This window comes from Lipotes vexillifer, unplaced genomic scaffold, assembly GCF_000442215.2.
Source record: "Lipotes vexillifer unplaced genomic scaffold, Lipotes_vexillifer_v1.1 scaffold61, whole genome shotgun sequence".
Classification (NCBI taxonomy): Eukaryota; Metazoa; Chordata; class Mammalia; order Artiodactyla; family Lipotidae; genus Lipotes; species Lipotes vexillifer.
Window position 1 is genome coordinate 2,233,703 of NW_006787051.1, and position 26,235 is coordinate 2,259,937.

The 26,235-nt window shown below is 48.0% G+C and overlaps 1 protein-coding gene across 1 annotated transcript in view; it reads right to left on the reverse strand.

Moving 5' to 3' along the window:
* TRIM66 (tripartite motif containing 66) overlaps positions 1-15,586 on the reverse strand; it is a 31,825-nt gene extending 16,239 nt beyond the window's left edge. Inside the window, exons 1-9 of the mRNA XM_007459842.1 lie at positions 15,578-15,586; positions 13,966-14,113; positions 12,919-13,051; positions 12,485-12,601; positions 10,752-10,866; positions 10,062-10,208; positions 7,753-7,870; positions 5,469-6,349; positions 3,947-4,108 (exon numbers count right to left, since the gene is read on the reverse strand). Coding sequence (XP_007459904.1) covers positions 3,947-4,108; positions 5,469-6,349; positions 7,753-7,870; positions 10,062-10,208; positions 10,752-10,866; positions 12,485-12,601; positions 12,919-13,051; positions 13,966-14,113; positions 15,578-15,586 — 1,830 coding nt within the window. The remainder of the gene's footprint in view (positions 1-3,946; positions 4,109-5,468; positions 6,350-7,752; positions 7,871-10,061; positions 10,209-10,751; positions 10,867-12,484; positions 12,602-12,918; positions 13,052-13,965; positions 14,114-15,577) is intronic.
* Positions 15,587-26,235: the final 10,649 nt, after the last annotated feature.

Here is a 26,235-nt window from a genome sequence, read left to right on the forward strand (position 1 = left end):
AATGCCTACTACTTCTGTATCATTTGCTGAAAATACATCAAAGACTCCTCTCAAGCCTTGAGCAGCACCTTGGTGGCCTCAAAGTCCTTTGTTGAAGATCTGGGGCCACATTATGAGCAGAAAAGAGGTCCCTCTTGCAAGTGAACTGGGGTTCAGATAGGGCTCTCTGTGACGTGTACAGCCTTGACTCCATGAGTGTTTTGAGGAAAGGAATGTGTGTATTTTTCAGCAGTTGACTAGTTAAGAAGTTTGAAATGAAGCCATCGAAACGGCTTCCAGTTTCACTTGGGATTTAAAGGGGTTCTGTTGCAGAGTTGTCTTTCTTCATCGTGAGTGGCTGAACCAAGATTAGGAAGCTTAGGCAACAGCTAGTGCCAAACAAATGTCCAAGTTCATACAAAAACATCCTGCTGGAGGCAGGGAAGGTGGTAGGATAAAATGTTCCTGAGACTGGCAGAGCTCAAGCCGCTAGAAAACCCATTCTAGAACTTTCACTTCTCATTTTCAGCAGCAATCTGTTTTCACCATCAGCTTATTTAGTACCAGCTCCTAGGTACTTCTGCACAGCTGCTCAGCTGTAACCAAAGTCCTCCATGTGGTGACACAAAGCAGCTCCGAGCATGACTAGGTCCCTGTGGAACACACAGAGCGGTGCCTGGAGCCTCAGATAGACTTCTGACGTCCCCCGGCACTCACAGGCCAGTACAGGCTGAGGAGTGGGCTGGGGGCTAAATGCCTTTACCAGATAAAGATAGCCAAGACCAAACTAGGCTGGGTCCTAAGACCTCTCCCCAGCAAGGCCTCAGGCTACTTCAGAGAGAATAAAGATAGGAAAATCCAGCAGGTGAGAGGCCACATGGAGCCCTGCTTCTCCCACTGCAGTGCACAGAGAGAGGCAATTTCACCTCATCACTGAACACAGGGCTGAGGCAGGGACCTGTGCTCTGGTCCTAACACTGCCAATAGTTGGCTGTGTAACTCTTAGGTGATCACTGAACCTCTGTGTGTCTCAGTTTCCACATCTTTCAAAGGGGAGTAAGAAAGTGGCTTCCTCATAGTATTGCTAGGATAAACAAAGAGATAAAATGGAATAATCCATGTAAAAACCTATGAAAAAAGTAGAAAATGCTATCTATACAAAGTATTATCAATCAATGATAAGATGCTCAAAATGTTGTTTGGTAACCTTGACCTTCATACCCCGACCCTGCCCGATCCCAGATTCAAGGCAAAGAATTCCCTCAAAAAGAAAGCCCTTTTTCTTATTTCAGGAGCTTTGTGTATAAGCAGTACCTCTCTCAGTCAAGTAGACCCAAAGGTTCCTCTGGGCCAGTCAAGTAGACCCAAAGGTTCCTTTTTCTGGGAGTCCAAGCCACAAAGAAGCCTACAAAACATCTGAAAAATGTCAGGCCACTTGCCCCTCCACACCTCTGCATGAACCCAGGTTAACGGCCAGGGGCAGCTCAAAACGAGAAGTTAGAGTTCTTAGGATCTTCTTTAACCCCACTGCCACCCTGCAGCCACACAGGAGGGCAGCATCCCCTCCCCTCACTGCTCAGAGCGCCCTGTGGGCCACCCACACAGGCAGCACAGACTCCATGCTTGCATGTGGCTCACCTCCTTTCCTCTGTACTGGGTGGAGGAGCAGAACTGAGACTCATTAAATAAGCAGAAGCATTTTCAGCATGGCTCCCACTACCAGCTGAGCACTGGCAATGCCCATGCTTCCTACTGACCTCTAAAGCTAGCTGCCTTCCATTCATCTTATATTCATTTTATAATGTAACTTCCACAGGAGAGCACCAACAATTCAAAACTTAACGTTTTCCTCCCCCACAAAGATGCTTTTCTTCCCATGCTCCCATCTCAGGTGAATGGCAACTCAGTAAGCTAAGACACACCTTGGACTGTCTTTCCCTCACTTCCCATTGCCAGTCAGATTCCAAGCCCAAAAGCTCCTGTGATCTGATCTCTTGAAGTCCTTGCTGCCTCATCATTCCCATCATTACCTGATTTCATTCAACTTCTCCTATTTCTCCTCTGTACTATTTTGGTCTCTCTTACTACAACTAAAGTGACCTTTCTAAAATTTAATTCAAACCATGTCCCTCCTTGCTAGAAATCCTTCATTCACGCCTCACAACCCACCAAGACTGAATCCCAACTCCAGAGCATAATTTACAAGGCCTTCCAACCACTCTGGTTTCAATCACTCCCATCCTCCAGTACATCTCATGTTCCTACCGAGCCAAATCATCTGAAACCCCCTAAGTACCCCAGGCTTTCTCTCACTTCTGGACCTTCCTACTTGCCATTCCCTTTGACTATTTATTCTAGCCTTTCCCCCATCCCTCCTTCACCAGCCTAACTTCTCCTTCAAATCTCAGCTTAAAATCATGCCCTCTAGGAAGTCTGTGAACAGTCCCTTCTCCCAGAGTTAGGTGCTCCTTCTATACACCCCAATGACTATCACAGCACTTTATCATACTTTATTGTTGTTGCTTGTTTAACTATCTCTCCCACTAGAATATAAGCTCCAGTGTGAGACTCTTATTCACCAATGTGTGTCTGACACCTAGAAAAATATTTGGCATATAATAGGAGATTAACATATATTTTTTGAACATTGAGTGAATACATAAATGGGTGGATAGATGGATGGCTGGATGGATAGGTATCTACCCCAGGTGTAAGAATGTAAACCACTAAGAGCCACAAAGGACCAATTTACAGCATCTCTATGGCCTCTAGGCCAGACAATTTTCAAAAGGATAGGGCAGGATGTGCACAGACAAAAAGCCATTAGTACCAGAGGCCTGCCCAGACTTCAAGGGATTTCCAAGTTAACACTTCATTTTTGCCATCTCTTACTTTTTAAAATTCTCTTCTCAAGTATCACTGAGTTAGACTGATCTAAAACATATATGGCAATGGTGCTACTGGGAGAAACATGATGAAGGGTAGGTACACAGAACAACTAGTGGAACTGGAGTTGTGTAGCCTAAGGGATGCTGCAGGACCGAGGGTGCAGGCTGGAAGGATACAGAATAGCTGACAGAGCTTCAGGTACAGGGCTGAGTGGAAGTACCAGGAAGGTTGAGGGGACTAGACCAGAAAAGGCAATTGGATAAGTGGAACAGGGCCAAGGAACACATGGAGGGCTGATGGGAAGGCATGGCACAGCACTGAGGTTCCAGCTAGGAGGATGACCAGGGTAGGGATGAAGGGCAGGGGTTAGAGTAGGACAGCGGAGGAGTCATGGGATTCTGCGTTATTGCCATGAACGCTTCCACCAGCAGGTAGGTAGATGGACAGGAAGGGCTCCAATAGCTTATCTCCAAGAGATCCCAGTGCCCCTAGATGCTCAGCTACCTCTGCAGGATATCCCTGTAGAGCATTCACCCAATAAATTCCATTAATCCAAATTCTAAGGCCAACGAACTTTGGATTGTGGGACCACATAAAACATTTTCCCCATTTTCACTCACTGCAGACAGAAGAAAGTTCAGCCTTTGGATTCTCATTTTAAGTAAACCTTAGCCCTCTTATGTACTAGCTGTAGGACCCTGGATCTCAGTTTCCTTAGCCATAAAATTGGGGTGCCCACCTCACAGTACTGTTGGGAAGGTTAAGTGAAATCACCCTGTGAAGCACCATGCACAGTTCTAGGTACAGAGTGAGTGTTCAATAAGTTGGCTTTCTTTCCCTTTCCCCTTCCTCTCTAAATGAGGCTCAGTTGCTCCCATTTTTAGTGTATGTGGGTGGAAATGAGGTAGAGGAGGACCTTGCAGACTCATTAGGACAGAAGGCATGAGTCAGGGTTGTGTAACATCCAGAGATGGAACAGGGACACTCCTCCCCCCACCCAATCAACCTCATCCAGGTCCCTGGGGTCTTGACTGGCAGTGGGTCCCATATGGTCAGCGAAAGCAGGCTCCGTTAGTACCTTTCTCACCACATTCGGAGAGGAGTGCTGGATGGCGCTGTCCAGTGGGGGAACACTGTGAGGAGTTTCTGCGCCAGAGGCCTGGGGCAAGTTAGCAGCAGTATTCTTGTCAAGAGGGAGAATTGGCTTTGGGCTTTCAGATGCTGGGGACTCATCTGTAGCCTGGAGAAGAAAATAAGAACTTGGGTGGGTTTTACCGCAAAGAGTAGCAGCAGCAGCAAAGGCTAATGCCCACCCTGCACTGCCCGTTGTTACCACCTACACATTGTGATCTGCTTGAAATGTTTTCAGAAAGAAAGATAGTCTTATCTAAATTCTTCCTAATATGACAATCTTAGGATAGAACCCAAACCAAGAATTATGAGCTAACTCTGTCATATTCACCTTAGCAATCATAACAGTTTTGACTTACATTTAAAGAGTTTATGGTCCTCTATAAACCCTAGACCCTTCTCTGCCATCATAAGGATTATTCCATATTCCCTCAAAGGAACTGAGCCTCAGAGGAAGACATCTGAAGCATGATCTGAAGCGGTCAGTGCTGAAGCATAAATGTGAGGCCTTATATTTTGTAATAAAGTAAAAGTCTGTAGAGCTGCTTTGAAGATATAAATGTGGTTACATGTTTAAAGGAGACACCGCTACGAAAAAAGTGAGAGGGGAGGAGGAAGGGGCTGGAACAGGAAGCTCTGGGAACAAAGAAAAGCAAGAGTTAAGGATGAAGATGTGGAGTGCTGCAAAAATCCCAGAGGCACAAACTGCACCTCTTCAGTTGTCTCTTAGCTGAGAAAAGAGAGGAGCAGCCTTCATAATCCCCCTAGGGAGAGAACGAGGCCTCCTCTGTGGCATTTCAGAGTCAGCAGGCCTGGATCCAAGCCTTGGCTCTACCACTCAACGTTTTAGGATCTCTAGGCAAACTGCTTGCCCTCTCTGACCTCCACTTCTGCACCTAGAAAAACAGATGGTAATGCCTACATAACAACATTGTTGATAGGACAACTGACATAGTGTATATAAAACACTCCTAGCTTAGTAGGCTTGGAATAAACTCTAAGTCTCTATCTTAGTGTTATGAAGTGTTATGAAGTTGCTGCCTACTAGCATGTGGGGCACACCCTCACTGCCCTTCCCCCTGTCTGGGATACACAAGTTACAGCAAGGCAAGTGAGGTTACAAAGGTAAGAGACAGCCTCCCTTCTGCCCTGGCACTAGCTAGAATCCAGCACAGCTCAGGAAGTTCCATTCATGGACAAGGTCCCTAGTATCACCCAGGAGGACAGGGCTAAGCCAGGCCACTCTGGACAGTATCAAGCCCAGATCTATGTTGGGGCTAAGTACTCTGTTCTCTGGAGCTTTCCTGAGATGGGAGGTGGAGCCCGGCGCAGTCTTGAACTGTGAGGGCTGAGTTCAAGGCCACCCTAAAATGAAGAAACTGTGCTCTTGTGCCACCCTGTGAGTGCGAGGCTGTGTTTCCTGCACTGTCCTAGGGAGAATATGTGTTCCATGCCACCCTGAGGCTCACCTGCACTGTGTCCTCCTGGCTCTGGGACTGGACGGGTGCCGGCTGCCTCACGATGTAGTTGATCTGCCCCACGATGGTTTGCTGAAGATGCTGAGGCGATTTGGCCTGACTCAGCTGCAGGCTGGGCTGTTGAGCCTGAAGGAGAAGCTCCAGGTCCTTCTGCATTTCCTCCAGCTCAAACTTGTGGTGCATTAGGTCCACATTCTGGGAACAGGCAGGCCCAGGAGGGCTCTCGTGCTGACTAGAAGCCAGATGCCGGGATGGAGGGAGAGATGGGGGTGGCTGCTGTTGGGGCGGAGGCGGCGGCGGCTGCTGCTGCTGAAAGTGGCTGAGCTTCAGCTTCTGGTGGTGGCCCAACTGCACCTGGACAGACGGTGTCTGAAAGGTGGGCGGGGCATGGGCTCCTTGCTGAACGTCCTGCGGGGGGACGATGCACAAGGGCTGGGAAGCCAGCTGCTGCCCCAGCCGCTGGGATGTGCTCTCTTGCTCCACAGGGGGCTGGGTCTCCAGCCAGGGTGGAAGTAGCTGTGGGGGACGAGGACGGCAGGGCAGCTCTTCTTCCCTGGGCAGCAGCGGGGAGCACTGCAGTGACCTCAGCTGTTGGGGCACCGTCTCAGACGGCTGCCTAAAGCTGTGGGCTGGGTGTATGCTGGGGGGCGGGACCTGGCCTTTGAGGGAGGGCGAGACTGGGGAGCAGTGGGAGCAGCACACAGAGGAGGAACACAGTGCTGGAGGCTGGAACTTGTGTGAGGAATGGCTGAGAGTCTCCTGCTGAGCCCCTGGGGACTGGTGGCTTTGATAAAAAGATGACGGTCCCTGTAAGCTTCCATACGCAGGAGTATCTGCCGGGGACAGTTGTCCACCCTCAGTAGTTATACAGCCTAAGAATTCAAAATAGAGAGTGTTTCCAAAGGTAATCTGCAGTTGTTCCCCCTCTGCTACCTCCTACTCCTGGGACCGAAGGATAGTATTCAAAAAAACCTGTACCAGGTGCAGAGATTAAAAAATTCAACCCCTGATCCCCAAGACTCAGTCTAGAATGCTTCCAGCAATTGGACCTATATAGACCTGCTTTTGGGGCCTGGGACACTTAGAAATTAGCTCAGCTTCTACCAGATGCTCAGTGCTGACTCTGTTTGTATCTCACTAGAGAAACCACGGGCTCCCTCAAAGAGCACCTACTTCTTCTTTAACAGAACAGCCCAAGAGAGACTCAGACCAAAAACAATCAACACTGGGGGAGAAGAAGGAGTGTGCTGCAAAGTGGCAAAGGAGGCTCATCCCCAGGACAAATGAGCAAGTCTTCAAATATGGTGCTGGGGAACTGTGTGTTGGGCAAGTCGGATGGAAGAGAGTGGGGAAGCTCTAACACCAGGGTCAATGCCAGGTGCCAGTGCTGCGGACTGAGGCCCCTGGGCCCTCATACATGAGTAGATGATATCCATTGCTGTTTCAGGCTAACGGCTCCTTCAGCTCATCTGAGGCTTATTTAGGGGAAGACCAAGTGTCTTGAGGGCAGGAGGTGTGTTTTATTCACCTTTGGTCACTTGGTGGCTAGGGTGGGGCCTGACTCAGAGCAGGTGCTCACCAAAGGTCTGTTGAATTAAATCAAAAGGGTAAGGGAAGCAAAAAATAAACCTAAATATATCATTTATCACTCTGTTAAGTTCAAAACACTTTCACTGACAATAACAGCCCGGATGAAGGTAGCAGTTGGCCATTAGTTTAACAAACCTACCATTAGGTTGTCAACACAGGCACAACTTCAAGTTGTCTACATTCTGCCTAAAGACTGAATGCCAGCAAGTTATTGCAGCAGGGAAGAAAAATGCACAAGGTCATGAATTATCTGCTTATATCTCAACTCCAAAGGACATGTGTGACATTGTCTGTCTCCTCTCTGTGTCGCTGAAATATCTCTGTTTGTGCCCACACACATGTGCACTGACTGCCATACGGCATTCTGGAGAGTAGGGCCACTGTCTTGTCTCCTCTTCTAGCAATGAAAACAAGGGAAGAGGGACATTCATGCAGAATAGGAAGCTCAGATCTCAACTGGTCCTGTTACAAAAGTCCTGTATTGCCATTGCTGTTTAAGCTATCAACTCTCCCCACCCCCACCCCAACCCTACCCTCATCACCCCCAGTCATTCAGGTTTGCTCTGGCAGTCTCAGGGAATGCTTTCTCCTGGGCATATGCTGATCTACCCAGTAAGCTAAGCAGATGGTCTATATGTGTTCTTAGCAATCATGCACAGGCCCACAGAGTAGGCCCTGGGCTCACCAAGGGAAGCCAGCTGCTTGGTCCAGAAGTTAGGCTCCCAGGTGAATCTGATACTCCAAGGGGAACCAGGGTCTGTGTTACAATTGGTCTCCAGTAATCGCTGTATCTGAAACACAATCTGACAACAGCACCAAAGGTCATTTCTTTGGGCATCTTGTGCCTGAATGACAACGCCCTCTCCCTCACTCTTTGGATAAGTTGAAGGCCAAAGTCCTGGCTGTTTAGCCTGTGGTCCTCCCCCATATGCTTGCTTATTTCCTTACACCTTAACATCTTCACATTCCTCCGCTTTCCCCCACCCCTACTGATCCCCTTCTTCTTACTGAGGCTTATGGAAAGCCTACATTCTTATCTCTTCCAGGCCTCAAATGATTTTAATTCTCCCTCAGAATATCACTTGCCTGGCAGCCTCTCAAGAGCATTCCTTTCATTCTACCATAATCTCACATGAAAAGCCAATGGGGGGCAGACATTCTCTGAGTTCCCCATAGCTGTCCTTCCATCCACTTGTAAAACTCTATTACATCCTAGTCAACTGCCCTCTTCCTCCCTCATCCCTTTCATCTATCTCCTATCGCTAACTCTCCCATTTATCTAGGACTTTGGCAAGTATCCAACTGCCCTGACAACATCTAGTTAACCAGTGTCCTAATCAACATCTTGGCCTCTTACTTCCTTGATCTCTTTAATGAAAATCACCTTCACCTCTCTTTTCAGTTCACTCACCATATCTAGACCATTTTCATCATCTAGAACCATTCTACCTATGAGACCTTAAACTCCAACAACCTACCCACTGATCATAACCAGCTCTCACTCTTTCTGAGCATGCTCTTCAGCCTCATTGGACTCCCCAAGCCCTGCTCCCTCAGTCCATAGGGCCGTCCCAGCTTCCCATCATTTTCAGTAACAATGTCACTAGTGCCCTAGTTCCCTTTCCATCCCCAGTGTCTGACCTTGGGTCAATCCAGCCATCCCAAATCCATGTTATCTGGGGTCGCTACACTGATCATTACCCTCAGGGGTACCCTTCAGTCCTTCTTCTTGTCACTTCCTATCTTGTCAGCTTCCTCTTCCATGGTCCTTAATGACTATCTAAAATTTTTACTTCTCTCCTCAATGCCATTTACCCAATGCCTAGCCCTCTCATTATCACCTCCTACTTCACAGAGGGTGAAAAAACCCATGAGACAAATATTTCCCTCAAACTTGTATCCCTCCTATCTCCAAACTTAACTACATTATATTGACACCTTCCTGTCCTCCCATCTCAGAGGAAAGGAGTGCCTCTTGCTTAGGGTCAACCAGTTCACTCTAGATCCCGCTTCTTTCTGCCCTTCCAGTATGCTTCCTCTCCCACACACCTCTTCCACCTTCAACCACTTCTCCCAAATAAACATGTGCAAATGTCTTCCTTACTTTAAAAAAGTATTCCAACCCTGTCTCCTTCTCAAGCTACCTTCTTATTTCCCTTCTTTTCACTTCTGCCTCTACTTCCTCACCTCCTACCCTCAGCTTCCTCATTCTAGCTCTTGACCCTTCTACTTTGTGGGAATGTCTTTCAAAAGATTACCAGGGACCTCCTGATTCCCAGACCTCAAGGCTTCGCTTCACTACTCATGCCCTTTCACCTATGTAGCAATGATAACATTGATTACTTAAAATTTGAGACTCTGTTAATTTCTGTGCACCACACTCTCCTATTTCTCCTCTCACCTCCGATGCTTGCTTCTCATCTCTTTCACTCATCTTCTTCCTCCGTCTATGTGAAAATGACGGCATTTCCCTGGGCTCCAGATTTGTTCTTCTCTTCTTCCTTCACACACTCTTCCAATATCACTGATATCCCAGTGACTCCCACATCTCTCTCTCTAACCCTGACTTTTCTTCTGACTTCCGGACCCATCTATCAAAGCAGATTTGGGACAGCTCCCTTTAGATGCCCTATAGGCACCTTCGCTTCAACATATCCAAATATAAACCCCATCAACATCCTTCAAAATTCTTGCTTCTTTTCCTGGGGATCACCACCCTCCCAAGCCCAACACTTCAATGTCATCCTCAACTCCTCCTTTCCTCTTAGGCCCCATTTAAACCCAAATAACTTCCTATGGAATGTGCAGCACACTGCTAGTATTAATGCCTGGATCCATGACCTAAGACAGAACTACAAAACTTCCCAGCTGAGTTGCTTGGAGGAAGGTGGGTCTATTCCAGCACCTGGGTCCTTTGCACTGTGGGGTTTGGTCAAAGATGGTTTTCACTGACTAACCCAAAGTCAGTGATTGAGGAGTGTGAGTTCTTCTTACCAGCTCTTTGCTGAAAAGGAAAGGGATGCTGGTTTTGCTGCAGACAGCCCAATTAATGAAATTCTGCACGTGCTCAAATTGACGGTTGAGAAGCATGATGCTCTGTAACTGCTGCTCCAGCTTCCGCTTCCTTTCATTAGCAATGCCCTGGTTATGAAGAGAGAAGACAGAGTCCCTGATCCTGTTCTTGGACTGCAGGCCACATGCTTGGGAAGTCTGGTGGTCTGTGTGTATCAGTGTAAACACAGATGGAATCAGATGAAACTGCACTGAGAGGAGGACATGGGCTGCTGAGGGAGGGAGGGAGGGAGGGAGGGAGACAGGGTAGGTAGATTTTATAGTACAAACATGGAATGGCTAATAAATAAATGAGAAAATGAATGAATGCCTGCATCTCTTGGGCATAGCTTGTTTCATGTCTCTTTCAAGGCTATAACCCTGCATAGTCCAGGAAGGCAGTTGCCTTACTGCCACAGCATTAATGGGAGTTTGATCTGATTCTCTAGCCCTTAATGAGCCAACTTCCCAAAATTAGACTGGACATTTTAAGATACAGGGAGCAGCAGAGAGCTATGGAAACTACACATCTGAATTCTAGCCCAGGCATCTCTGAGCCCTGAGACAAGGTTGATATGTGCCTGGTTTCTGCCCCAGGGAAAGAACAGAACCCACCCATCTGCTCACATATACCTCCAGCTCCTCTATGAGCCCATTGGCCTGTTTGTTCAGCTCGTTCATCAGAACCATCTTGGCCATTTTGATCTGGTTTTCCACCTTCCTGTGCTGATGCTTCACCTCAAAAATCCTGTAAACAACAGGATGAGACAGAGCATGGTAAGACCTTCCCCCCAGGCCTACGAGGGCCTATAGACAGCAAATGTAAGAGTCTACGGTGTGGAGGCTGCCTACTGAGATCAGGGCCCACCAGGTACCAAATGTAAAGAAACAAGAACTTTCCTCCACCACCCATCCCACTCTTTGTACAACCCAGCCCACTTGATCTAAGTGGGACAATGGCCCAAAGTTCAATGCAGTTTTCTCTAGGTAAACTGCAGGGCCACGCCCAAGTCAACCCAGTAGCTCACCAGTTCACACAGCACTAGAGGCAGGACAGAGAGAGTGAGTACAGATATGACTTCATGTAATCTGTTGTTTTATTAAAAGGGGAAATAATCCACTAAACAGCGTCACGCAGTAAAAAGAGCATAGGTAGAGACAGAAAGTAGACTAATGGTTGCCAAGGGCTGGGGATGTTGCACGGTGAATGGGGAGTGACTACTAATGTATACGGGGTTTCTTTTTAGGGTGATAAAAAGGGTCTTCCAAAAGTAGACAGTAGGGGACTTCCCTGGTGATGCAGTGGTTAAGAATCCACCTGCCAATGCAGGGGACAAGAGTTCGAGCCCTGGCCCGGGAAGATCCCACATACCACGGAGCAACTAAGCCCGTGAGCCACAACTACTGAGCCCGTGCGCCTAGAGCCTGTGCTCTGCAACAAGAGAAGCCACCACAATGAGAAGCCCACACACCACAACAAAGAGTAGCCCCCGCTCGCTGCAACTAGAGAAAGCCCATGCGCAGCAATGAAGACCCAACACAGCTAAAAATAAATAAATAAATATATTCATATATTAAAAAAAACATAGACAGTAATAATGTTTGTATAACTCTATGAATATGCAAAAAACTCACTGAATTATACATTTTAAAAGGGCAATTTTATGGTATATAAATTATATATAAAGCCATTAAAGCCATTTAAAAAAGCCATTAAAAAAAAATAAACATGGGCTTTGAAGCCACACAGACCTAGCTTCCAAACCCAGCTCAGTCTCTGACTAGCTGTGTGATCTCAGACAAGTCACCTAACCTCTCTGAACCTTAGCCTCCTCATCAGTAGAATGGAGATAACCCCAACTCAAAAGAATTATAAGAATTGATCAAAATGATGCATGCATGATGCCCAACCCAGTGCCTGTTGTGATGACCTCTCAGTACATACTTATTTCTCTTTCCACAGAAAATAGATGATTTCATGTCATGTATAGGTTTATATGGAAAACACTGGGAAAGGGGTGATAAAGGGTAGATTGCCACTGACCTGTACCCACATGATAAGCAGCACTCTCTTCCCCAGTATCTACTCTGTGCCCTTGTTCTTAAGCACCTACCTTTGACTAGTTCGTGGCCACTTTCAGAAGGCATGTACTTTAGCCCAGGCTCACTGTGATCATCCTGACCTAGCTTGGCCCCATTCACCAAGTGATGACCCAAAACCCCCTCCCTGGCCCTGAGACCTCTAAGACCAGGACATATGCCAATGTCTGCATGTCTTCCTTATAAGTACTCCATCCTAGCACTGTGACCCAGGATGAGAGGGAACAGAGCATTTCCAGTGCTGGCAAGGGGCTAGCCTATGTTACCTGTCCTCAATTTGCTTTGCAGATGTCTGTAGACTAGATTTCTTATGCGCCACCTGTGTAGTCACACTTTCCAGAAGCATCCTCTGGTTTTGCAAAACTTCTTCAAGATGTCTACACCTAGAGTAGGAGGCAGAGAAAAAGCTGAGGAGGACTGAGTCTTATTCTGAGCACGCCAGCCAAGTGAGAATCCCCACAGTGCATTGTCTCAGCCAGGTCCATGGAGGCTGGGGTTACATGTAGTGAGTCAAAGACTCTTGGCCCTTCAGGCCTTCTCCAGCGAATGCCCACAACAGGAACAGGGAAAAACTTCAGCCCAGGGCCAGAAGGTTGGCTTGAACAGGGAGAGGATTCTGATGTACTGGGAGCCCAGCACTCTCATAGGTAGAGAGTCCAGAGCCCTCCCAGTTCCCCTTTGGGCAGCCCGCCGGCCCCACCTGTGCTCTTTGTGTTCCACCACGAGGCAGCTATGGCATGTGAGCACATCACAGGTCTCGCAGAATAGCTTGAGCACTTCCTGTGTGTGCAGAGGACAGTACAAGGCGAAGTCTCCAGAACCACCATTCACTCCTGCCAGAGAAGATGGAGAAAGTGGGCTTCTCTTGCTCAGTTTAAGTTCCACTGAGCATCCCTCAACCCTCTATGGACACAGGGAGCCCTCTATGGACACAGGGAAGACACAGAGCTTGGAGGGAAGGTGGTACAAAGTAAGAGAGGCCTCTCTCTGGGCCAGTGAGCTTCCAGGAACACAAGGAGGAAGGCAGGCTTAGACTGGCTGGATTTGCCCATCTGTCCAGAAATAACTGGCCATCAAGCCCCAGGCATCCCACCACCTGGTGAGCCTGAGGAAGGGGCTTGCTACCTGCTGCACATGGATCTCCTGCAGAATAGTGAGTCCTCTAAAACTCAACCTAAATCTCCTCATTAACCAGGATTCTGTTATGGTGAGGCTGAAACAAGCTACCCAACCTTGCCAGGCTCCAGACCAGATCACATGGGTCATGAACTTTGGTTCCTGTCTGACGAAGGTAAAACCCTTCTCACAGTTCAAGGGCCTTGAGAAAAGACTTTCAAGAAGACTGTCACTTAAAACAGATGGTGCTGGATGGATAAATGGACAAACCCTGATCCAGTCTGCTGAACTAATCAAGTAACTAAACAGAAGTGAGGGCTGTTTGCTTGAAACAGAGGTGAAAGATAGGGAACTCAATTAGCTTCCGTGGTAATTCAAGACTATTCCTCCCTGCACTGCCTCACCCACCCTCACCCACGCCCCCGCTGCCCCCCCGGCAGGGAGAGCCTAGAGTGAGTTTACACTGTGATGTGACTCTGCAGGGGACAGCTTTCCTTCAGGAAAGGCTCTGAGACCACCCCTACCCTCACCCCCAGCAGGGAAACGAGGTCAGAGAGCTATTCTCCAAAGATTCTATGGTTCGCTACTACTTAAGGGCATGTGAGCTAGTGGAGAGGGTGAGGAGTGATACCTGGAGACCCGTTCTGGGTCCGGGGAAAGAGGGGGCCCCCAGGGGCAGGGCCGTGCCGGTGCTCCTCCGTGCAGGAGCTGCACAGCCAGCGGTTGCAGTAGGTACAGAGGATGTGTGCCGCCCTCTTCTCCTTGCACTCGGAGCAGTTCTAGAGGTAGAGAGTTCTGGAATTACTGACAGTATCTTCATCATTTGGGCCTGCTTTTATGAGTGGTCAATACTCTAGGGACCGGGGTCCTGCAGGGCTGTTCCTCCACTGTTTTGGAGTGCAGTCAATTCTGGAGAGCTGCCTGGGAGTGACATGCAGGGGCGTGTGAGGGAAAGCGCGCTTTGTGACTAAGAGTACTGCCCTCAGGAGCTATTCACACAAGTCCTGTGCTGAAGCTGAGGATACGCAGATGAATAAGGCAAGGATCTGCTCTCAAGGTACACACAGCCTGGACAGGGTGGCAGACATTCAGTGGGTAATGCTGTGATGAAAGGATGCACCAAGTGCTAAGGAAGCAAAGCAAGGTTTCCAGGAGTTCCACCTAGGAGTGGCCAGGAAAGGTTCCATAAAGAGGTGACATCTGAGTTGGATATTGAATGGCAAGTAGAAGTTCACCAGGCAGACAAGGGAGGAAAACGGAAAGCACAGGCGAAAGAAAAATCCTCAGTGTGCCTACGGAGAGCAAGAAGCTGCAGCTGTATGAGTGCACAAAACGACAATCATACACAGCCGGGAAAAAGTAGGATGCACCAACTCCCAGAGCTGTGTTTCCACTGCTGCGGCTTGCCAGGACCAAGAGTCCCTAGCCTTCTTCTGGAACAAATGTTCCTTCATTTGGTCAGCAAATATCATGCAGGGCTGATATAAAAGGTGGAGAAGAAGAAAAATTAGTCTGTCTGTGCCTGAATTACACAGGCCACCAAACTGATGTGGATTCTGACAGCTTTGTCCTCACGATGGGATTTGACAAACCCACAGCAAGAAAAAGAAAAAAGAGGAGAAATACAAGTTTTACTGACCAAACTATGAATTCTTTGAGGGTAGAGACATGGGTCTCTGTCTTTCTAGCACCCAGGCCCTGGCATATCAGACATTCAGTAAGAATTTAATACAGGTGCAAGTAAGTAAAACAGCAAATGAATAAAATGTAGTGGGCAAGGATACCCCAGTGGAGAAAGGAACAGAAGGGATACCAGTCAGTAAGTGATGTGAAATTTCAGAAACTCAGGCATTAGTTGTTAAATATAAGCATAATTGATGACCCATTTAACCCAGGCTGGTGCATGAGTTTCAACTCAGTGTGCCGGGGTGGGTGCAGGGTGGGGAATAAAAGCTTAGTACCCATAGTTTTCAGTAAGAGCTATAAGAGAGAGAAAACACCCCAATTTTGCTTCCCCAACTGAAACATTTTGCTTCTCTTCTGGATAGAAGGATGGATGGATGGATAGATGGATGGATGGATGGATAGATGGATGGATGGATGGATGGATGGATGGATGATTAGGCAAACTGGTGGAAGAGTAACAAGTCAGATGGAGTGATGGGTGGACAGACAGACTTATGGACAGGGGTCCCATAGATTTCTGAACAGGATCAGCTGTTTCTTTGCTTGTCCTGACTTACCCTGGCCATCTTGGATTGCTCAGAAGAAAAGCACTGCAGCAAAAAAATGTTCAGTTACATCCCTGGTAAGGTATACTCGCTTACACCCAGGACAGGAGATGAGCTCTGGGAGAAGGTGGGAAAGATAGCAAAGTCAGGGCAACACTGCAGATTATACATAACATAGGACCCAGACGCAAGGCTTTCTAATACACAACACCAAGGTATGTACCAATACCACTTGTGCCAAAATGAAATATGTTTGATGCCATAGCCTGCACTTACCATCTAGGTACTCTGGACATGACCATCCAATTAGCGGCCTGCCCTACAGAACTTCCCACATCCTCATCTTTGCCTGATCCTACATTCCTTTCCTTCCTACAAGCCATGTTACTAGAGGCCCAACCCTGCTCCAGTTCTGATAATCAGGTGCCTTCCTGCTGTTCCCACTCTGCATTCCACAGTCCTGAGAGCCTAGTTCGCACTACTGGCTAAGTTCAAAGGGGTCAGTTTACCCCAGGGCACAGCTCCAGCCATTTACATTACTGTGTAGTAGAATTACTTTAAAGATCTCAAAGCTAGAGCTTCCAAGAAGGTTCTAGCCAGAGAAAGGCAAGGACTCCCTGCCTGCTCATCTAGGAGGGATTCTTCTCTTGTTACAACCAATACCAATTGGTCTGCCTCTGGGGCTCAAAGAGGTTTTGCTGGGCCTTCTCCACCCAGTCCATGTTGGGTGCACCACATATATGTATGTTCCACCGGTGAACATGAACATCTTGTCCTACTCCCCTCTCCCCAGAGAAATGCAGCAGTCTCCAACACATTCATCAGCATGGTGGACTCCTGAACTATATAAGCAGCATGACACTGCCACCCTGGAGACTGCAGTACTTCAGGTCCACCCCACTGGCACTCAGCCCACTGGGTACAAGAAGATGAGCTTCCTGAGGAGGGCCAGGTGCCTGCGCCCAGGGATGAGGACAACCTGAAAAGCGGCTGGCTATGCCAGTGCATGCAGCAATACCACCACAGTCTTCTCTGCCCCATATCACCAAAATGATACAATGGCAGTTGCTCTAGACTTGCAGGCAGACAAACTTAAGCCCAAACACCAGGTCTACCACCAGGTCAACCAAGTCAGTGACCATGGTTGGGCAAGTCACTTAATCTCACTTAACTCCTCTGTGCCCCAGTTTCTTCATATGTAAAATAGAAAGGAAAAACAAGAGTTGCTATGAGGACTGAATTAAACAATACTTGAGAATTCACATGATCCTCCATGAATGTTGACTTTGAATTCAAAAGATTTCTCATATCCCATTCATGGTAGGGCAATAACCTCAATTATCAACTCTCCCAGGTGATGAAAGTCAGATAGTCTGAGAGGGAGACTGAAAAAGTGGTCACAAACTCTCCCCCTCCCTGTGCCCATACCTTGCAATCCTATCCATTAAAAGTGGAGTCTTCTCTATCCTTTGAAGCTAGGCTGCCCTCATGACCCGCTTTGGCCAACAGAATGCAGCAAAAATGACACTGAGTAAGTTCTAAGCCTAGACCTCAAGTGGCTTTATATGACTCTGCTCTCGCTCTCAGAACTCTAAGACTACCATGTGAACAACCCCAGGTTAGACTGCTGGAAGATGAGAAACCATGTGGAGAGAGGCCTCAGTTTTCTCAGGTACCCCACCTGCAGCCGTCACAAACCAGGTAGCCCCAACTGACTCACCAGCTGAACACAGACATGGGTAAGCACAGCAGAGATTAGCCAAGCCCAGCCCAGCCCAGAAGAACTATCCAGAGCATCCCAGCCCAAACCCTCAACTGTAGAATCATAAATAAAGCTTGGTTGTTGTTTTAACCACTAAGTTTTGGAGTGGTTTTTTTATGCAACAAAAGATAACTGATATATTCTGGAAAAATCAAAATCTACAAAATCATGCAAAATAATATTTTAATACTCTTCTTTCCCCCACCTACCACTCCGCTCCCCCGCCCCCAAAAAAACCCCTCCCCTAGCCTCCACAGAGCCATGGACTTTAATGACAGAACTGGATCTGCAATCTCCTAGATACTCTCCCGCCTGCCAAGAACAGTGGCCAGCGGTGGAGAAGGATGCTCTCTACAGGTGGCATCACCCAGGGGCATCACGTGACTGTCCCTCCCTACCACCTGGCTGCCCAGGGAAGATCCTCCTCATCTACTCCCAGGTCAGAAATGCTGCTCTAATTGTTGGAAATAATTTCCACAAGGTTTCCGACTCCCTGGTACCAGATGCTCAAACACTTGTCATAGTCATACAGCCTCATTATCATCATGAGAAAGAGAGAAATAACTGAATAGATCAGACAAGGCCTCATCACACATCCTGTACCTCCCCTGGCCTTAAAGACCGAAATCCTCAGCTTGTCACTCAAGGCCCTTTCCGAGTTGGCCTTAACTCTCTCTAGTCTCATCTCTAGCTTCACTTGCCACACACCCTATGTCCTTGCCATGCCAAATACCTCTGCTATCCCTAAATGCACCAAACCTTTGCATAACTCTATGTTTGTGAAAGTGATGTCCCCTCTCCCTAAAATACTCTTTCTTGCTGCCCCACTCCTTTTCAGATAAACTCCTATTCAACCTTCCAAACTTGTTCAAATGTTCTACCTTTGAGAAGCAGGGTTGATTTCCCTTAGGAAGAGTTAATTATTCCCTCTTCAGGGTTCCCACAGCATCCTGAACATCCTTCTAGTATAACAAATATCACATTGCATTTTAACTATCTGTTCATATGTCTACATACAAAAATAATCCACAATTTGATACTAAAAGATATTGCATGATTTTTATGTTTCTTGTGGGTTTGAGTATTCCAAGTGTGTTCCTTGCACTCACAGCCAATGAAAGTAGTCAAAAGCCATTTGGAAGTTTTCGGGGTGGTGGAAAAAACCAGCCCAGGAAAATAAAGGAATCAGGTCTGATCCAGAGCAGAGGTGTGGGGCTTAGGAAAGGCTGTGAACTGGGAGATGTGGGTTCCAGGCCTAGGACTGCCACTAACTGTGCAACCTTAGGTAAGCGACCCCTTTTCTCTGAACTGTACTTTCTACATCCTTAAATGAGGGGAATGGGAATAGAAGGGAAGTATGGTTTATCCAACCCTCCTCCTCTGCCTACTGCAACCAGGCTTCAGAAATATTCCCCTGGGTAAGATGGGAAGGGACAGACAGCCACCCTTGCCAGCAAGTCAGAGACAGGCTTGTGGCTGAGGGAGGCCTGGATCTAAGACCTCCTCCAGTCTGAACAGGGGCTGCTGCAGCAGACAACAGGGCTGGAGAACCGTGGTGGTGATACACAAAGGTACCAGGGCGACTGTGGGGACCAGAGTGGACACAGAGGACATGGGCTCTCTTTGTGTCACAACTTTTGCCCAGAAATTCTTATCTTCCCTCAGAAGGTCCCTAACCCCCATCGAGCTGTGTCAACCTTGAGCTCTTTGTTTTTTTAAAGAGGATTCCCCATTTTTCAATGAGGATACCAAAACAAAGATTTTTTAGACAACTGGAATACATGAACTCTTAGGGCTGTGGACATATATAAAATGACCTAACATCAGCTTACAATATTTAACATTAATTTAGTTTTTAATACATATTTAAATCACATATTACATAAAATATTATTTAGATATATTGCTTTTTTCTTTCTACTTGAATTATTCAAGCAACAGCATTGAGCTTTTATTTCATACAGAAGAACATCAGTTCTGAGAAATGCAGGACCAGGGCCCAGGGTCCACACAACCATCCCCAAAGCGGGTGGGCTTCTGCTTCCAGAATGAAGAACACACAGGCACCAGAGGTTCTCTGAAAACTGAAGATGTTCAATCCATCTGTCACAAGAGTGAGCACTTCTGGTCCCTGGGAGGTATGGGACAAATTATTCTTTTACCACCACTCCCTATATTAGGCACTTTACATGTCTTCTATAATCGTCAAACCATCTCTTAAGAGGTAGGCATTGTCCCCATTTCATAGTTGGATAGACTGAGGCTCCAAGAAGTTGTCACCTACCAAAGATCATAGAAAGCAGAGGCAGAGCTACAATTGGAGCCCAAGTCTGTCCACCTCTAAAACTCAGCCCTGTCCACTATGCTATACTCTTCTCTAATTCAAGTGTAAATAAACAAGGTAATTTTATTTTAATTAACTAAATGATTTAAGTAAAATATTCCATAATAATGATCAGACTCTAATGATGACCTGGACCCAGCTTTGAACTTGGAATCGAGAAGGAGCTGGAAGCCAGCCCCAGCTATGCTTAAAGTTTTAAGAAATATGATCTTTGAGAAAAGGCAAATGAAGCAGAGATTTTCTGCCTAGAAAAAATAAATCTGGGGGCAGTTTCATTCTACAGATCAGTGGTTCTCAAACTTTGTTACATATTTGAATCATATGAGGTACTTTTAAACATCCTGATGTCCAGTCCACACCCCATATCAATTAAATCAGAGTTTCAGGAGGTAGGAGCCAGGCATCAGTATTTTTAAAAATTCCCCAGGTGAGGGGACTCCCTGGTGGTGCAGTGGTTGAGAGTCCACCTGCCAGTGCAGGGGACACAGGTTCAGGCCCTGGCCCAGGAGTACCCCACTTGCTGCAGAGTGGCTGAGCCCACGCGCTGCAGCTGCTGAGCCCGCACGCATAGAGCCCGGGCTTTACAAGAGAAGCCACCGCAATGAGGGGCCCCCGTACCTGTTCACTGCCACTAGAGAAAGCCCACGCCCAGCAATGAGGACCCAACGCAGCCATAAATAAATAAATAAATAAATTTATTTTAAAAAAATTCCCCAGGTGATTACAATGTACAACCAAGTTTGAGGACCAGTGCCAAAGAGAGAGTACCCCTTTCCCCTGTGGCTGAGCCGGACAGACCTGCCCCCTGTATCACGCAGCTGAGAAAGGCAAGCTCACCCAGTTTTAAAGAGGCTCCGACAAGTTAAGGAAGACTCTGAATGCAGCCGTCATGTATTTCCCCTCTGGCAGAGAAGAGAAAAGGGCAGATGCCCAACAGACAGAAGGGTGCCCTGATACCTAGGTACCCTGGGGGTTGGTGGGGAATTGGAGGACACCTTTTGCATCCCCTAACTCCCAGCTTCACTGAAGGACCCAGGCTCAGGGTGCAGCCTGAGGTTTGGTACTACAATGACTGCTGCTGGGGCCTGGAGTGTGCTGAGCCCAGGACTTAGTGAGGCAGCAAGGGAGGTGGGCCAAGACTAGGTAGTCCACCCTTAGACACAAACAGCAGTGCCAAGGCAACCTGGGCATGGGGCTGGGGTGGGAGAGAAATCCCAAGGAGGTCTCAGAAAACTAGCATGGGTCAGCTCAGCCCACCAGGTCGGGACACATGCACACAAGCCTGAGCTCAGTGCTAAGCAACCCTCTGAGGGTTAAAAAACCATTCATTCTAGAGCTCTTGTCCAGGGCTCCGTGAAACTTTGCTGCTGGGGCCCAAGCTCTGACTCCAGTAGAGCAGTAGCATCACCTGGAGAAGACTGATGCTCCGCTGCCAGCTCTCACCTGTAGAACCAAAGCTGGACAAACCCAGCTTCCAGACCTAGCTTTTTCCACTGTTCATCTACCCAGTTCCCTCATCATAAAGATGGTGACACAGAGGCCCAGAAAGAGGGAGGGACATAGCTAAAAACCACAGATCCTTGTAAATCACAGGTGGCACCTTGAAACACTGAGCAGTCCCTGATTACCTCTATCAGGGGTATGCCTCTATCAGACATTATGCAAGGAGAAAAAACACTCCAGTTATATTCTCTGGCAGGCTGGCCATCCTCACTAACCATTCCTGCCCTCCCACCCAAGGCAGCCCCAGGGTACTGGGCATCAGCTAAGGCCCCCACCACACCCATAGCTCAGAGCAGCACCACCTTTGAGAAACACGTTGCACCCACTCCCCAGATGCCCAGACCCTGCTAGAAAGACAGATTTCGATCCTAAGGTGATTCTGCTCCTGCCCCTGGCTGCCAGCAGGCTTACCCGTGGGGCCTGCTGCCCTGTGATTAGAGCAACACCTGGGGGAGAAGTCAGAAGAGCGACAGGTGAGACCACCACAGGTCCCAGAGGATGGTGCTTACCAAGTGCCCAGGGACACCCACCCTGCACTCTGCAGCCAGCTGGGCTGCAGGGCCTAAGCCTCAGGGAGCTGGGTGCGGGGTGGGGAAGGGGGAGCAGCCTGGGTCCTCTCCTCCTGTCCCTGATGCATCCTCAGCCAGGGCTGCATTTCTCCAGCTCACCTGAGACGCTTCTGCAAGAAAGGGCTTGGTTGACTCCTCCTGTTCCTGTTTATCTCGAAGGCTCTGCAGTATTTTTCCCAAACTGAACAGCAAGAGGGAGACCTCAAAGAGGCGACTCTCTTCCTAGCTGCATCTCCTTCCTAATCCTCTGGGTGCCTTGGAGCAGAAGCTCAGAAGGAAGAAAACGAGATTTTCAACTTTCAGGAACTAGCTCTGTCGCCCTCTGCATAGCTCAGGAGGTCATCACTCTCAGCCTTTTAGGACTCGATCCAAAAATCCTTCAGCCCTCCATGTTCCCCAAAATGACAGTGCTCATGTGTGGCTGGAACCTGCCCCGATCCGGCAGCTCATTTAAATAGAGCTCATCACAACAACAGTGTTGGTAGAGGAGTGAGTAGCTGCAGGGCCCTGGGGACCCCCTGTTTATACGTAGGAAGAATGATGCAATCTGGGTATCAAAATAGCAATCCAGAATGGAATAACAGGCTCACGCAGCAGCGGTGCCTGCACAGCCAGAGCTCAACTTGACACACTCTGTCAGCCCCACACTACTGCAGCACGCAGATGCCAGGCACACACTCTCACCACAGCATTTTAAAAATCAGCAGGAGCCCGAGATAGCCCTCCATGCCCCCGGCACTAAAGGAGGGTGGGGGTGAGGGGGCTTCGACAGACATTAAAGTCTGTCTCCTACACACTCACCTGCTCCTGCCACTTCACCTGAAGTCCTTATCCTGTGATGTCAGTCAGTTGCCATAGTGACCAATTGTCCGTCACAGCGGAGGATTAGGACTTCAGATGGAGAAGACACACATTTATAATGCACAACGGTCCTGAGAGGTGTCCCTCAGCAGCTAACTCTACCCCTCCCCCCAGGGAGATACAGTCACACACAAGCTGGGAGAGAAAGAGGAAGGAAAAACAGGGTCAGGTTAGAGGAAAGATATTAGGATGGGGCAAGACTACGAGTCCAGGATAATTGCTAAAGCCCAGAGTACAGGCAAATTTCAAGAGCACAGAGAGGAAGTGACAGGGAATGAACTTGGAAAGACTGGCAGTAGAGTAAGTGCCTGAAGAGCCCTGGATGCTAAGCCAAGAGGCTTGACATTTATCCTAAAAGCAAAGGCCACCCAAAAAGCTTCTGGCTTTATGACGATCTTGATGGACTGGAGATTGGGGGTGGGGGTGGGGGCAGGGAGAAGGCTTGTCCAGTTAAGGATTAATGGGATCCTGAATGAGGGTAGAAGTGGGGAAAAAAGGGACAGAAGAGTTGTTTCAAAGAGAACCAAGAGGACATGACCAAAGTAGGATGCTGAAGGGAGTGGTGGTGTGTGAAGGAAAAAGGGTCACATGGATGGGCTGCCATGAACAGAGATAGGTAACAGGAGGAGGAGGAGGGCAGTTGCCAAATCTTATGGTACCCGTATCCTACTTTCTCTGGCATCCATACCTTCTTAAAAGGATCAGGCCTCATTCTGCCTTGCTGGACCGATGATTCACAAATCTGCAGGGTTTGTTAGAAATCCCAAATCTACCAAATCCAAAACTCTTGGGTGTGGGTACGGGACCAGGAATCTATGTTTTTAGCAAGTTTCCCAAATAATTCTTAGGCATCCAGACCAGCACTGGTTCAAGGACCAGTAATCAGGAACCAGTGGCCTGGACAACTACAGTAGCTTCCTAGCAGGTCTTACTGCATCCAGTCTTGTCTCCTCCATTCATTCTTCTCAGGACGCCTGAATGACTTTTCAAAAATACAGATTTGATTATAGTCCACTGACCCAAAACTTTCAATAGCTCCCCACCGTCTACTGAGTAGCCTAAATTGGTCAAGACCCTTCTGTTTGGAAAGGAAATTTGGCTCTAAATTTCCTTCCCAAACAGAGTTCCTACTTCTTTCCTTCAAGCAATCCTACATTCCAACCAAAGTTAACGCCCTTCTGTTCCTCCTGCCCTCTCCTCCCTGTGCCTCATGCTAACACTATCCCCTACCTGTGATTCCCGTCTATATTTTTCTGGCCCTGCCTGGCTCCTACACAGCTATTCCTACTTGATGCCATCCACAGGTTCAAATCCACCCAATTTCCCCAGGCAGAGCCTAAAACAGGGGTCAGAAAACTACAGCTCACCTGTTTTTGTAAATAAACTTTTATTAGAACACAGTCATGCCCATTCATTTCCATATTGTCTATGACTGCTTTTGTGCTGCAGTGGCAGAGCTGAGTAGTTGTAACAGAGCCTCTATGACCTGCAGAGCCCAAAATACTTTCTATCTAGTCCTTTACAGAAGAGGTTTGCTGACCCCCAAACTAAAGCAACAGCTACTTAGTTTAGTCTCTCCCTTTGAGGTTCCATTCTGGTAATGGGGATCCTGCTTATTCCCAAGTCAACTCCCATCTCTGTGTGTTCTAGTTCTGCTAACTGGGTCACATTTGAGCTAGAACTTCAGTTTGGGGTAGGATGTAACAAACATTTCAGAAGGGGCGAACACCGTAAACAGAGGATTACAGATGACAAAATACGAGGCCCCTCAGGGAATGAGTGAAAGCTAGCTCATGCAGAGGAATGACAGATGAGGCTCTAAAATTAGCATGGGGTCAGACTGGGAAGAGCCTTAAAGGCCATGCTAAGCTTCTGTTCTGAACTGCAAGCAATTAGGAGCCCTTTAGGCAGCTAGAAATTCAAGCCCAGGATAGGAGAGAGTGATCAGAGTTGAAGCTAGAGGATTTGGGAGCATAATCCACAAAGGCAACAGGTGAAGTAAGGTTAGGCAGGGGGATCCAGGGACTGTGGGGCAGGGCCAGGTAGCAGATCTAAGCCAAGAGTCAGAATCTGGGCATAAGAGCCAGGTGACAGATTGAAGCTGGAGATGGATGATCCACAGCCTTCAGAGTCCATGCTCCTAGGAACCACCTGACTGTGAAGTAAGCTTTCTGTGTCAAGAAAGTACCCATAGTGGAATGCAGAAGGTATGGGTAGGATGACCCTGGATTCATCTCTTCTGGTAGAGTGGCACCTTTATCTCTTTTCACTTCCTATCTCAAGAGTCAATCCAAGGGCTGATGCATTGATACACTCCATGCAAAGCCACTGTCTCCATTTCCAACTGGGCCTGGACAGAGGACCAGTGGGGGAACCAAGGGCAGCACTCTACTCTAGGTCTGTGGTTCCTACTGTCCCTGAAGCACAGACAAGCTCCAGATTGGCAGGCAAGGGAGCCGGAATTTTTTTCTGGCTCTCTGTAAGTGACCAATTACGTGACATTCAGCAGAATTCTAGAACTTTCTGGAATCCTGATGTCCCATTTATTCAATGAGGGGTTAGAGATATACTCTAAGGGCCTTTCCTGCTCTCCAGCCGTCATAGCAGTTAACGAATGACTGGTCCCTCTTGAGTGAGAGTTCCTGCAGACAAGAGGCCCCTCCAAGACCCTGTCCATCAATCACATCTACCTTGAACTCCCTCCCTAGCTATAGCTTTCCAAGTAGTGCCAGCAGCAGCAAGCACATCCCCCAAAACACTGCCTGCCTCCTTCCCATCACCAGGGGAATTGCTCTCCCAGTAACGGCTCTGAGGTACCAGTGCTACTCCCAGGGCCCTAGAGAGCCAATTAAGGTGGGGAAACTGTTCATGAACTGAAAAACCATCCTGCTGATAGGCTCTGGAGCTCCAGCTTCTGCACCTGCTGCACACCCAGCTCAGCCCAGCTCAGCAACCTGCCCTCCACCTGGGAAACTTGGGTCACTGCCCACAACAGATCCCACAATAGTTGCACACACTGTTCATCACCTGGAGTGAGCAAATAGTAATCACCTCACCTGCCAAGCTCCTGGTGCTGAGATCTCAGCCCCTGGACCTCCCACTCTCACCCCAGGCCATTAGAGCCCCTCCAGCTGAGCTGCTCACTAAGATAAGTATCATTTCCCTCTCTGACTCTGAGGTTGTAGCATCTTGCATCAGGTCCCTCTCTTTGGATCTTCCCAAATCCCCAAGGCCTGCCCACTGAGGAACAGAGATTGCTCCCCCTTTCAGCATTTGTAGTTTTCAAGGGATATGCTGTTACCCATCACTAGCTTCAGGAAGCAGGAGGCTATGGTGGTTATTTGGTGTTCTTAGAGCTCTTCAAGTCCAGTCCCAGAGAATACCCAGGATCACCCAGTCAGTTAGTGCTAGAGTCCAGACCGAGCTCCAGGGCCCATGACTTCCAGACCAGGGCTCTGCCCATATGTAGAATGCATCATCCACACTGAGACTGGGAAAATTAAGATACTAAACAAAGAGATTCTGGAATCTGGACCTCAGAATCAAGGTCTCCCATCTAGGATATGTCTTTTAGTAGATTTGAAGAGAAAGAATAATGTTCCTTTTATTCACATGGGGAAGGAAATATTCA